General features: G+C 33.5%; 3 protein-coding genes across 3 annotated transcripts; 2 read left to right on the top strand and 1 right to left on the bottom strand.

Annotated features, from left to right (window-relative positions):
• The first annotated feature begins 2950 nt into the window (after window positions 1-2950).
• Window positions 2951-3997, top strand: LOC123192165. The gene has a single exon (XM_044604613.1). The coding sequence runs from the start codon at window positions 3187-3189 to the stop codon at window positions 3871-3873; it is 687 nt and encodes a 228-aa protein (XP_044460548.1). The 5' UTR covers window positions 2951-3186; the 3' UTR covers window positions 3874-3997.
• Window positions 3998-6684: 2687 nt separating this feature from the next.
• LOC123192315 lies at window positions 6685-10578 on the top strand. Its single transcript, XM_044604817.1, has 7 exons — window positions 6685-7035; window positions 7125-7227; window positions 7585-8736; window positions 9029-9091; window positions 9177-9397; window positions 9839-9957; window positions 10299-10578. The coding sequence occupies exons 1-7, from the start codon at window positions 6994-6996 to the stop codon at window positions 10408-10410; spliced, it is 1812 nt and encodes a 603-aa protein (XP_044460752.1). The 5' UTR covers window positions 6685-6993; the 3' UTR covers window positions 10411-10578.
• A 90-nt stretch (window positions 10579-10668) lies between these two features.
• On the bottom strand, window positions 10669-13029 carry LOC123192316 (U-box domain-containing protein 62-like). The gene is made up of 7 exons (XM_044604818.1): window positions 12651-13029; window positions 12425-12506; window positions 11983-12038; window positions 11689-11764; window positions 11355-11444; window positions 11207-11277; window positions 10669-10987 (listed from the first exon to the last, which is right to left on the bottom strand). Exons 2-7 carry the CDS (start codon window positions 12494-12496, stop codon window positions 10816-10818), a joined length of 537 nt encoding a protein of 178 aa, XP_044460753.1. The 5' UTR covers window positions 12497-12506; window positions 12651-13029; the 3' UTR covers window positions 10669-10815.
• Window positions 13030-13281: the final 252 nt, after the last annotated feature.

Here is a 13281-nt window from a genome sequence, read left to right as displayed (position 1 = left end):
TATTTATATTTGTAATATTATACTAAAGATTAACAAAACTTTGAACAAAAAAGCACAGAACAAACCCTGGAAAATTGACATTTGAGTTGAATCTGTCTCATTTGCTGTCTTGTTTACCATCAATATGTTTACAGAAACAAATTAAACAACTAATATGTCTGTGGCTTTCTAGTGGTCCAAGGTCCCCTCCTGATCCGAAATTTTATTTGAAGAAATATAAGTGGTTGAAGAAAAGAAAATGATAAACATTAACAAAAAGCTATATTGTCCACTTACTCTTTTGAGGGTAGGTATGTGAATTGCTGGATTGAGGTTGAGATCTTTAGTGCAAGTTAAAATTTGCAAAGAGAGGATTTATTTGGAAAAAGTGGGGATTTTGGATGTCAGGTAAAAAAACTCTTTCAATTGGTTGGTTATAATTACATTAGAATTCACGACTCAATTGCCCTTAATTTAATGTTTGGATTCATTACGATGGTTTTGGGTAGCATATGGACAGAGACATATTTGAAGATGCAGAGAAGTTTGATTAAGGGCAGTTCCTCCATACCCTTTTGGAGAGGGACCAAGAATATGCCCACCCGGGGCTGAATTTGCAAGAATTGAAAGTTTTCTCATAATTTATTATTTTATAACAACAAAGTATGAATGGACACACACAACTCATCTGTGATTAGCCTATAGCTCCAGATCCCATGCCTAATCCTGCCACTGCCATGAGCCTCCCTGCCAAGCTTCATCTCAGAAATGATTTCCAGTTGTTAAGACCAAGAACGTGTCCAGAATTATTAGTTTCAACGCGTGCATTGCCAACGCTATTAGTGTGGGTGTGTGGGTCAATGAAAATTTTGTCTTCGAGTTCTTATATGTGGAATCAGAATAATTTTTTTTTTTTTTTTAGTGTGGGTGATAATAACAGGTTGGATTTACCGAATTATTAAATTTTTTTTTAACGAAATGGTTGAATTTTTTTAAATTAAAAAGATTAATTTTTATTTTTTTCTTAAATGAATTAAATTTTAAAATTTTTTCATTGAATTGAATAAATTTTAATTATATTTTATTGAATGTATTGAACTATCACTAAATTTTAAACAATGTTAAATAAAAATAATGTGATTATTTTTCGTTAAAAATATAACATTATCATTTTAGTACATTGACATAAATATTTTATGCAATAACGTGAAATAATTTATGTATTTAGCGAAGATACATGCAATTCATACAAAATCAAATTATATTTTTTTTTCAAATTTATTTCCATAAAAATACATGTAAAATAAACAAAACATACGCAAAATTAACAAAATCCAACTAGAATTAATTTATTGTTTTGTTTTTTATAATATAAATTTTGTTAAGTTGAAAGTTTGAAATTGTTTATTCTTCAAGCTCAAAAAGAAGCTCATATGACAATTTATTTGATTAAAAATATGACATTATCATTTTATATGATGACGTGGGATAATTTACGTGTACTTAATAAAGATATTTACAATCCATAAAAATATCAAATTATATTTTTTTTCCAAATGTATTACCACAAAAACACGTCCAAAATAAACAAAACCTATACGAAATAAACAAAGCTTAATTAGAATTAATTTATTTTTATAATATAAAAATTTTAAGTTGAAAGTTTAAAATTTTTTATTATTTGAGCTCAAAAAGATACTCATGTTACATTTTTTTTTTTTTGTTAAAAACATGATATTATCATTTTGGTGTGCAAAAATAAATATTTAATGCAATGATGTGGGATGATTTGAATGTACTTATTGAAGATACTTGAGCTTAAGAAGAAACTCATGGATAATGGTAAAATATATTTTCTTTGTATTTTAATCCAACGTCATCCTAATCCAACGTCATCCTAATTTAAAGAATTTAATAAACATCGTTCAAATTAAATAAATTTCAAATTGTGAGGATATATAATAGAAATTTTTAAGAAAAAATATTATGCATATTTAGAGGTTAAACTTGCTTTGTAACATGATATAAATTTGCTTCCTTTAATAATAAAATATGAAAATTAGTAAAATAAAATAAAATTCAATTAATCAAGAATTTTTCACTTCAGCCAAAACTTACTTTGGTCGTTATTTTTGAATTAAAACAGAATTTTCATATAATTAATTTTTAATAATATAAGATATTAGACTTATTTTATGTGATAGAATATAAATTTGATATTTTATGTAAGAAAATAAAAAAAAATTTAAAAATTGGAGGTGACAAGTAATTATTAATTATCATTTGAAGCGGTACGATATATAAGCTGACATGGACACCACGCGGCAAGACTTGAGAAGACGTAGTTGGGGAAGACGCGCAGCGTGTGGTTTCTTGGTCTGTGCATGCAGTTTTAACAAGCTACCACGTGCATGCGTGTTTTTTACATGAAGCCGTCACACTCACTACCCTCTACCGCCCGATTAGCATTGACGGCTTCGATCCAATTATGGGACTGGCCAACGCTTGCACGCCATTATTGATTTAGATTTAAGTCTCATGGACCTCGTGGCACTCAATTCCCCAGCAGTCACAATCTCCTACAACCGTTTCCTTTACACCCACTACAATCTTCCAATCATAAGTCCATTACAAGGCAAATTCTATTTATCTTAAACCAAAAATATATATATATGTATACCCAGTTTTAAAATTTTAATTGAATATTCAAAATTAAATTCATACAAACTAATTTTGGTAGTTTATGTCATTGGATTAGATTTGTGTGGTACCATTTTGGGTTTTGATTTTATATCAAAATAATAATTTATAATAAAGTAATAATCTAATACATAAAGAAAGGAATACATAAATAGGTTTTTTAAAATTATTTGGAAGTTTTTTTTATATTTAATGTGTAAATAACAAAATAATATTTGTATTTAAAGTCGATGGTGATGCGGAACGGTTGCATCAAACTCAATTCTATACGGCTGTAGATAAACACTACCGGAGTTAAAAGTAATGTAGCCCGAAGACAGAAAGCTTTTAACTCGTATAAATTCAACCATTCTTTTCTTCCTCCAATAAAACGGCCTTCTTCTCTCCGCCAATCACTTGACTCGTTCTTTGCCGCAACAAATTCAAAACTTCGACCAATATACTTTCGCTTTCGTTTCTGTTTCTGATTTCTGATTTCATTCTCTCGCAAGGCATTCATATTGTATCATGGCGTCGCTGAGCATTCGTTGCGGCGGAGGAGGAGCGATATGTTCACTGCGTCCCGGCGGAATCGACCTTCATTACGCTCCATCGTCTATGGTGGCAATGATCGGCCGAGGTAATGATAATAATAAATACACGATTCCGGTTTCTATGTCGTTGACTCGGACGAACAGTTTGAAAACGAAGAGGACGAATAAAAAACAAGATGAGACGGTTTCATGTGAGAATGTGGTCGACGAGTGGATGAAAAACTCCGTCACTGAGATTGTCAAGAACTTACGTGAAGCGCCATTGTTGGTCCACGTGTTCTCCGATAACGGTCATTCTACCAGGTTGAAAACGGAGAAGGCGGTGTCGGAGAACTGGCCGTCGGTGAAATCGAAATGGGAGGAAGGAACGATGCCCCTTCCGGAGGGCGTAATTTTCGTGGAACAATTAAAAGATGACAAAGCGGAAATAGAATCAGGCTCCTTGATCGGAGAGAGTGACAACACGCGCGCCTGGGGGATTGTGGTGCAAGCAAAAGGGGAGAGCTGTTCGCCAGCTTGTTATTTGTTGAAAACAAGTCGGGCCGGGCCTTTTGCGGGCTTGGGCTTGTGCTGTACACACTTTTGTTTGATGAAGGTTAAGAGTTTTAGAGAAACGGCTGAGGCCCAGCTTAGTAATTGCTGGTTATTGAATGGTCAATAATAAAAGGGTTAATTGTAATGATCAATGACTAAATTTGTAATTTTGTTGTGGATCCGATTATCCCACAGAGAGACAGATTGTATATATTCTAATATCTTTTCATAAAATTGATTTGTATTAGTAATCTCCTTCTCATAGACATACCATGCCCGTTAAAAGACTCAACGCCACTCAAGAAGCCTATTCTATTCTTATTTTGAGAAAATAAAGAAAGAAGGAGAGTGACAGGTGAGCTGTAGTCCCCCTGGAATGATTGAAATTTAGCAACATGGCCAAATGACTATTTGGTTTGTATAATTTTTAATGAAATTATAAAATTATCTTAAATTCTTTATATAACTATCAATTATTAGTATCCCTTTATTTTTTTTAATTTATACAATATCGTAAAATAAATTTAAATATTAATTATAATTATATTATTTTTTATTAAAATTTTTTCCTCTATCTTCACCACAAACACTAATATATATATTCTTGGTCATTTCAATCACTTTCGACATTCTGTCCCTTCTACTAGTTTTGTTTCACGTACTTACTCAACTCTGTGTTTATTTATTCACCTAGAGGCCCAGTATGTGCTGTGTTCATTCCAGTGACTATATGCCCACTCATTCCTTTAAGCTGAAATTAGATTTCCACAGTATTGAGACATCTTAGCCTTGGTTTAAGGGCTTTGCTCTCTCAAAACAACGAAAGCAAAAGTCAGTAGTAGTGGTTGACGTATGTGCTTGGCTTGTACGAAATTTTACCACATCATACTACCAAATGGAGTGGCACAAGATCAATCTCTTTACTTATGTTGAGATATTGATTTCTCCATACAACATTTTGCTTTTTGTATCAAAGAATAGGAAGAGATATCAATTAACAACTATTTCTGGAAACAACAATTCATTATCTCCATCTTTGGATAGAAATTCGATGAAGACAACAAAGATAAAGGAGAGGGAAAACAATAAAAAATGTAGAAAGAAACTTAACACCTTTTGCCTATTCTTAAGAAACGATAGGTTTTGAGATCAAGGTTAACAAAGTGAAAAGAAAATAGATGAATTATCGATACTAAATGTGATTTTGGGTTAAATTGGCATTTGTTATACGCATGGATTTGAGTTAAGCCAGCTCGATCTTGAAAATTGGTTTAGTTTAACTCAATTCGAATTTGTTTTATATAAACTTGAATCAAATTCGAGTTATAATATACAATATAACTGGAAAACGAGTTGAATACAAATCAAATAGGGTTCAGTTCAAAACAGCTCGTGAGCCAACCATTAACTCAGTTTGGTTTAAGTTAAGTCTTGACTTGACTTAAGTTAGTTTAATGAATTCAAATTGTGTTATTTTTAATTGATTATATAATTTACTTTTTTTTCTTATCAACATTTTTTCTCTCACTTTAACCATCACAAATGCAACCCAGACTATCTCTCCTTCATCTATGTCATCTCTCCAGCCTCCATTGCCATTTCTCTACATTTTTTTTTTTCTTTTCTTTTCTAAACAAACACGCAAAAATAAATCCATTTTGATCTCTCTCCTTTATAGATTGTTTTTCTCGTTGTCTCTCTAGATTGACAATTGTTATCGTCGGTAAAAGTTTGTCTCGGCTAGTCACAATTTTGATTACACATTTTTATCTTGATATCGTTGTCTAATGTATATTTTTTAATTCATTTTCAGTGATAAGAATCTTAACTAAAACCTTTATTTTTTTTGTTTATTGATTAATCTGTTAGATGTTCATATTTGTATTTGTTTGATTATTTTATAAGTTTGGTGATTGCATTTGACTAACGAGATGTTTGATTACATGAAAAAATGATGGTGAACTGTTAGGAGATATATATCTTACGAGAGATTGGTGAATTTGTAAAGTAAATTAATTTGTGGTTGACATTTTCTATTTTTTTTTTACGAAATTTGAGACTTAAAAGGCTACGTTGTTTTTACTTACAATTGATTCATTTACATTTTTGCAGATTTTAAGTCTCTTACCCTTAGACTAATGAAATATAGATTGACATTCTAGAAATTTAGTTATGAAATTAGGTCTTCGACTTGAGTTTTGAATTTGAGTTATAAACTCAAATCGAGCCACGAATCACAAATTTTCTTTTCGAATCGAACTCAAACCTTCTTTTGAATTGGCTCGCTAAATTCAAGTCATCTCAAAAATCTTTCAAGTCAAACTTGAACCAACATATATTCGGATTTGGTTTGATTTGAATATACTCTTAGTTTGGTGATGCCATTTTTGTGGGGTTGGGAGAGAGAAGATAAGAAATATGAAGATTTAGGTTTCCTGAAAATTAAAAAAAAAAAAAACAGATAACAAAGAAGTTAAACTAAAGAAATATTATGAGCCAATGAAATGTCACTCCTTTCACATGTCAGCATTGAATTGGTTATTTAAAAAATATTTTTTGGATGTTCGTTTAGTTTATGTAAAATAATCATTTTATCTTCATGCATAATTTTTATATTTAAATGAGTAAAAAAAATAAAATTTGTAAATTTAAAAGGCGAGAAAAAATATTTCATGAAAGTTGAGGTGGGCAATGATTGTTTGGTAAAGATAACACTCAATTAAGCAAAAAAGGAAGTCAATGTCACCAGGTTGATTTTAATAATAGCCTTTGATTAGCGAATCTGGCAGTAGATGGAATTGGCGGTCGATGATCAAAGGGAAAAAGAGTGGCAAACGGCAATAATTTGTCCCTCCAATTTGAGTTGTTTGAATTTGAAAACGACAGCTCGCATTTGTTTTGTTTTCAACTCAAGCTCAACAACTAAACTAAACTAAACTTAAGCCAAAACTAGTACGGAACTGACAAGTCTTCCTGCCCTGCGCGCTCTCTTCTCAAATTTCAAATCATATCTCCAATCTCATCTCCCCTCTCTTTTAAACCCTACCCTAAATTCACTTTCCCGTTTCCTCCCCTTTTATCCTTTTTCTTCTAACTTTTCTCATCACTCCTTTTCGCCAATACAATACTCTTCATTCTTCAATCTTTTGTCTTCTCTTTCACTTACTATTCAATTTTATTTATTTCTTGATTTTAACTAAAGATTCTCTGCAAAAAAAAATCTTGATTTGAATTGGTTTGTTAGATTATGGAGGATCAGGCTTTGTTGTTGCCCAAATCCGCTGTAAAGGTTGGATTTTTTTTGTTAGTTTCGGGTCAATTATGAGAGAATCTGTGTTTGGCTTTGGTGTTGATTTCGTTTCTTTGTTGTTGGTTTAGGTGATTGGTGAGAAGCGGATTGCTGAGGAATTGGATAATGAGCATGAAGCTGGTAGAAAACATGTTAAAATGATAGATCTTGATTCTGTGTTTCAGCCTGGAGGTTTATCCCGTCAATTTCTTTATTTTTATTTTGTTCAAATTTTAGTTGTCAGTGAATTAAGCATCTTCAAAAAAGTTTATAACTTTGGTTGTTTCTGTGTGCTTAATTGAAATTAGTGCTTAGCAAATGTGTCTCTCTGATAGAAACTTTTGTTCATATGATCATATTTTTTATTTTGATTTTGCTTTTGCTTTTGTATTGAACTCCAATGCTGAATCAGGAAACCTATATGTGTTTTGAATCTGTTCTGATTTGAAAGTCAAGCAGCTTGATGAATTATATTTTTTTATCAACTGTTGTTTATTTGAGACAATGGTTTGATGCGCAAACTGGTTTATTCTTGCATTTATGCCACAGAAATTAATACCCATCATGAAAAATCTTTGATAAACAAAGATGCAAGCGATCAACTTAAGTCTGATGGAGAAGAGATGTCCCAAGTAACTGACATGCCTATTACTCTGGATTTGGATGGTTCCCAAGTTGAAAGAGCAGTAAGAAATGCATCATCAGTTGTGGTAGATGATACTCCAACTGTGCCAGATCTTAATTCCAAAGTTTGCATTGCAAATAGTTCATGCTGTGCTGGTAGTCCTAAATGTGCTGAGAATTCAGACAAGCCATCATCTTTGCTGATGGAGCACAATAGGGAACCTAATACTAATTGTGTATCCTCAGTTCATGTTGGCTTGGATCTTAATGCAGAAGATGTTGCTAGCTCAGTTAACCAATATCCCTTATATCACTACAGGAATCATAATTATTCAAAAGGAAGAGATGTTTCTGAATGTGTGAGTTCGACAGCACCACGGGAGGAGAAAGATCCAATGAGAGTGTGGAAGGAGATGAAGCAAAATGGCTTCCTCTCATCATCTCATGGAGGCATATCAATGCAAAATAGTGTTCTCTCATCTTCTCATGGAGGAGTACCACCAATGCCAAAACAACGTGGGAGGAAAAGTAAAAGCGACACATTTAAGAAAAAGATGGAGATTGCAAAGAGGGAAAATGTTGATAGGTTCACCAAAATTGCAGCTCCAAGTGGACTGCTAAATGAATTGAACCCAGGGATTATTAACAATGTAAGAAATAGGAAACAAGTCTACTCCATTATAGAAGCCATAGTAAGGTCAGAAAAACATGAAACTAGTCATTCTGGAAGCAAGCAGTTAAACCATGTAAATTGTGGGAGCAAAGATGACATTTATTCCAAGGACCCAGAAAATATGAATGATTCAGGAATACATAGACTCTTCTTACATTGTCAAGATGATAGGCCTCCAAGTACTTTCAGCATGCAAAGAAGTGGGTCTGCAATGCCAATGCACAATTCTTATTCTTCAGTTTCAGAGGACAAAAGTGGAGATGGTGACTCAAGCATGGTAGACTGTGAAGATGATGCACTAGCACTGAAGTTGTCATCCTCAGCCAAGGCATCTGAGAATGCTGGTTCAGTTTCTAATGAGGAATTGGGTTACCTTAGGAGTGCAGCTTCTCTTTCTGTAAAAGGTCAGTATTTAAATATCTGGTAGCTATTTTACTCTCTTTTTAGGGAAGCTCTCTTCTTCATGTGGTCAGATAAAGAAGACCAAATATTGGAAGTATAGCATATAAAAAAGGGTTGAGAAAGCATTTATTTTCTAATATACAATTGAAAAACTGGGTAATTAGCAAAAATGGGTAGTGCTACTTGATTTGCACGTCAACAGGTCTAATTGTGCATCCCTAGTTATAGTAAGGATGCAATAATGGGAAAGGAAAGAACGTTTTAACTGATGAAATGGCATCTCCACTCTTGCAGCTGCAACTGTTGCTTTTCAATGGCTGGAACTTCTTCATCAGGATATTAAAGGACGACTTTCAGGTAAAGGTCATTTCTTACTGGATGTTTTTGAAGAAGAAGATACTTCTATATTTATACAAAAGATATTCTGTTTTCATACTTGCAGCATTGCGTCGAAGTAAGAAGAGAGTCCGGGCTGTAATTGCTACAGAGTTACCCTTTTTACTTTCAAAAGAATTCTCATCTGGTGTAGAGAATGATCTCAATGCCACAAAAATTTCTGTTGATAAATTTTCAAAAAACTCAACTGCAAATTTGCATCGAGAAAGATGGAGCATACTGTTTGATCAGATGGATAAAGCACTTACTGAAGAAGAGAAGCAGCTTGTGAGTATTGGCCGAAGTAGTTGCAATTCCTTCATAATTTTAAGAAACGGTATTCCAGATGTTTTTTTTCACAAAGTAAAATATGGGCGTTCACATCTATGTATATTTGGGCTTGATAGTATCAGGCCTTATAGTCCTACCTGAATGATTATTTTAAAGATTTGAAAATAAGGTTTTGCATTGAGTTATGTAGGCCTAAGTGATTTGTTTTTATTTTTTTTTGTGAAATAGACAAGTCCAGTATCCTATCTTAAGTGGTTTGATTTTGTTTCACTTAGGTCTGTATAATCTCTTTTTCCTCTTCTTATTAATATAAATTTTTCTCCTCAGTCCATTTTGGAATGAAAAAAGTTACTCTTAAGAAAGAAAAAAAAAATCCTCTCCAACATATTTTCAGCTAAAGTGGTTGACTTTGATCTTTTCCTTGTTTTTAAATTTCAGGAAAGCTGGTTGAATCAAATAAAGGAAATGCAACTGCATTGTGATCAAGGCCTGCAATTTAACCACTGGACTCCAGGATATGGTGTACAACATCTGGGAATATCAGAACAGGGCTTCAGGTAATGCTATCTGGGTGCTTTATATACATATACGGATTATTCATCTTGCCCGATGTATCTTTTATTAAAACATATTGAGAAAATTCAGTAAGGTTCACAATTGAACCTTAATATTGGCCTTTGAATAAACCTAACAATGGCAGAATAATTTTAACTACTCTTCATTATAAAATGTCAACTGGACTTCCATTGACCAGAAGGCTCACAGTTAGACAATGTAACTTTGGCTAAATCATGATTTAAGGCTCTTATTCACCATTTATAATTACATTGATCTCTACCTCCGAAGGTGGTATCCCGTGAGTCATTTATAAGCTTTTAATATTTTGTTCATTGTGCAGATCAGGGAAAGCAGTTAGCACAGAAAAGGATTTAGCAGTTAAAGCAGCTGCAGCTTCCATTTATTCAACATGTAATTTCTTAGCGTCAAAGGAGAATGTGTCCTGTTGCTGATCTTAATTCCAGCGGTTGACCTCTGACCCCTCTCAACATATTTCCTTTTCCTCACTATTTGCAGAGAAATCTGCCTGTTCATTCTATATAAAAATTAGCATAAACTTTTGCTGAATGACTATTCTGTAACATTAGAAATGGAGATCAATAATTTTTGAAATTCACTTATTAATGCGGACTAAATCTGATTTCAACCATAATGGTTCAGGCCACAAAGGATAATTGCAGAATTTTATCAATGAATTTGCTAGGGCAGCTGCCAATAATACAATCTTTATAAAACAACAATCACTTTAACATTTGCATAAATGTAATTCATATTTATAGCTACTCAAATGTTCAATCAAAAATTGATTTATGTATTGCAGAGACCTAAAATGCAATATTGCTTGACATTGGCTTTTTCTATAATTTACAAGGCATATTACAGGTATTTTCTTTACATCTGATTGATAGCCAGTTTGGTGCCATCTTGCTTGACATTGGCTTTGCAGCAGTTAGATCATCAGAAACCTTGGCAAGGAAACCATACTGCAGTTTTGCACTTTCTGCATTGTCCAAAGTCTTCACCACATACCTATTAAGGAAATTATGTTTGCGAAAACAGAACCATAACTGGGAGATGGTTAAAACTTAAAAGGTTTTCAAGGAATGCAATATTATAATCAGTAAACAAACAAAAAAATTGAGCATGTACTCAATTCTAAAGCAGTTGTTTCAAGTGAATTATGTGTCTATCTATACGCCAAATCTTAATATCTGCCATGAACAGAAAGGAAAGTGGAAAACAACTAACCATCCATTTAAGCATTGTGTAGTAACAACAGCCTCACGTCCAACAAAGCGCTGTGGTGTCCTTTTGTTCCCCTGATTCATTATTTCTCAGATTATGAATTTCCATACAGTAAAATACAACCATTATTTAGTAAAAGTTACGAGGAAACCTTTACGATAACCCGATCTGTCATGTCAAATGGAAACTGAACACCTTGTCCCCTTAGAGCTACAGAGGGATCACTAAAATTACCCTTGTCCTACAGTGGCAAAACATGCAAACATACACATTCAAAAGAAAGTGGCGTGCACAATGAGGGAGGTAAATCATAGAGTTTTCTACAGGAAACAAGAGGGCTTGTTGATCACTACCCGATCTTGAGGCAAAATAAGAACTAGTGACCCAATCTTCTTTCCTTCATGCATTAACATGCCCCCTAGGAAATTCATTTTTTTTTTTTTTTAAAATTTGAAACGTTAGAAAGTGACATCAAAGTGGCAAACCTGGTCAAACCTTTCTCTTCTTCTCTTACATGAGCGGTAATATTGTAATTCTTCCTCTCTAAGAAACGCCAAGTACCTGAGAACATTAGTATTCTATACATAATACCCTGATTTCATATGGTCTGCCTGAACTGTAAATCCTGATATCATTTTAACACCTATGCTGGCCAACCAATAGAAATTTCAACCTTTAACTAACTCACTCTAGGTAAGTTGACCCAAAGAGCAGAGACATTCAAATTTGTAAAAGGAAGGAATTAACTTCCATAACAATGATAATTTAAATGCATACACAGATTTGGAGATATTGAGTCTTCTGAAACAGGCTGTGAACAGGTGCAGCAAGCTTTCTGATAAAGTAAGAAAAAAATAAAAAATTCAGTAAGAATCAGACAGGGATAGCCAATCGCATCTAAGAAACTGGCCAGTTAGGATAATGCCAAGACAGTAAAATGTTACCAAGAGTACAAGAAAGAAAAATAGCTCACAAGATTTGAGAAAATGCATAGAAGGGCAAGAAAAGCAAGTGCTAATATGAAGGAATCAAACACCCAAATCTTCCCAAGATACGGTACAGAAACAAGGAAGAATTGCAGGCTTTGTTAAGAGATTTTTCAAGCTAAAAAAATAAACGAAACACTTGTTGACAGATTTTTTTTTTTTTTCAAGAGCAAGCAACAAATATTATTCATATTTTAGAAATTGGGGGAAGGGGTGGAGAATACTAAAAACTCACATTTCTAAGAACTTGCCGTATTCCAGCAGCTCCAAAAGAATGTCCACAAGGCAATATCATCGCATCATCCATGAGTGCTCCCCTGAATTTCCAGAATTAAGATAGATGCATTATACTAATTCGAAGAATCGGTTGAGAATGCAATAAAAGCCATGCAAGCAACAAATACCAACAGCCATAAACATCTAAATTCTTAAAGCCAAAATATCTTAAAATATCCCCATACCCTCATGGCAGCGAGGAGGCTATCGTGAGCAACTTCCCCAACAAGCTCACATTCACAATAAAAAAGCAGCAATCTCAGCAAAACATGACTAGCCTCTAAAACCCTAGAAAGGCTACCACCAAATCACACAAGTTCTTCATTTTCACACCAGTTACAGAACTATCGTATCTCTGGTAGTAATTAAAACTACTAAAATACACACTAAATCAACCTTAAAAAATAAAATAAAAATGGGTTTAGTTTACATGACAGGATCAGACAAAATGGCTCTTAAAGAATCTCCAGACCCACGGCCATTATCCACCACAACACAATCCTTCTGTCCACACCGAGACGAGCCTTCATTACTCACTTGCAAACACTCTGAATAGTACACGTCACCAGCCCCCTCCGTCTTCACCACACTATTATTAACCGTTTGCACCCCATTACCAATCTCATTAAACACACCCCCACACACCCCCCCCCATTCTTCTTTTTATCCACTGCATTCGTGATCACACAATAATTTGCACTATTACTTTTGTTAATATTATTACTCACAAGTGGGAACCACAAAATCAATCCTTCCTCCCTTACTCAAAATTTGACTACTTCAATCGTTTCTATCCATTACTCAGTAGTTTGAAAC

This window comes from Mangifera indica, chromosome 12 (assembly GCF_011075055.1).
Source record: "Mangifera indica cultivar Alphonso chromosome 12, CATAS_Mindica_2.1, whole genome shotgun sequence".
Lineage (NCBI taxonomy): Eukaryota > Viridiplantae > Streptophyta > Magnoliopsida > Sapindales > Anacardiaceae > Mangifera > Mangifera indica.
This window is presented reverse-complemented; position numbering and strand designations above follow the sequence as displayed.

Excerpts from the sequence above, each read along its gene's own strand:
- LOC123192316 (XM_044604818.1), bottom strand. The coding sequence starts at position 12,496 with ATGGATGATGCGATGATATTGCCTTGTGGACATTCTTTTGGAGCTGCT. Across the intron at positions 12,039-12,424 it reads TACGGCAAGTTCTTAGAAAT|AAAGCTTGCTGCACCTGTTC; the intron begins GTGAGTTTTTAG and ends TTACTTTATCAG. Across the intron at positions 11,445-11,688 it reads GAAGAGAAAGGTTTGACCAG|GACAAGGGTAATTTTAGTGA; the intron begins GTTTGCCACTTT and ends TTGCCACTGTAG.
- LOC123192165 (XM_044604613.1), top strand. The coding sequence starts at position 3,187 with ATGGCGTCGCTGAGCATTCGTTGCGGCGGAGGAGGAGCGATATGTTCA.
- LOC123192315 (XM_044604817.1), top strand. The coding sequence starts at position 6,994 with ATGGAGGATCAGGCTTTGTTGTTGCCCAAATCCGCTGTAAAG. Across the intron at positions 8,737-9,028 it reads AGCTTCTCTTTCTGTAAAAG|CTGCAACTGTTGCTTTTCAA; the intron begins GTCAGTATTTAA and ends CCACTCTTGCAG. Across the intron at positions 9,092-9,176 it reads TATTAAAGGACGACTTTCAG|CATTGCGTCGAAGTAAGAAG; the intron begins GTAAAGGTCATT and ends TCATACTTGCAG.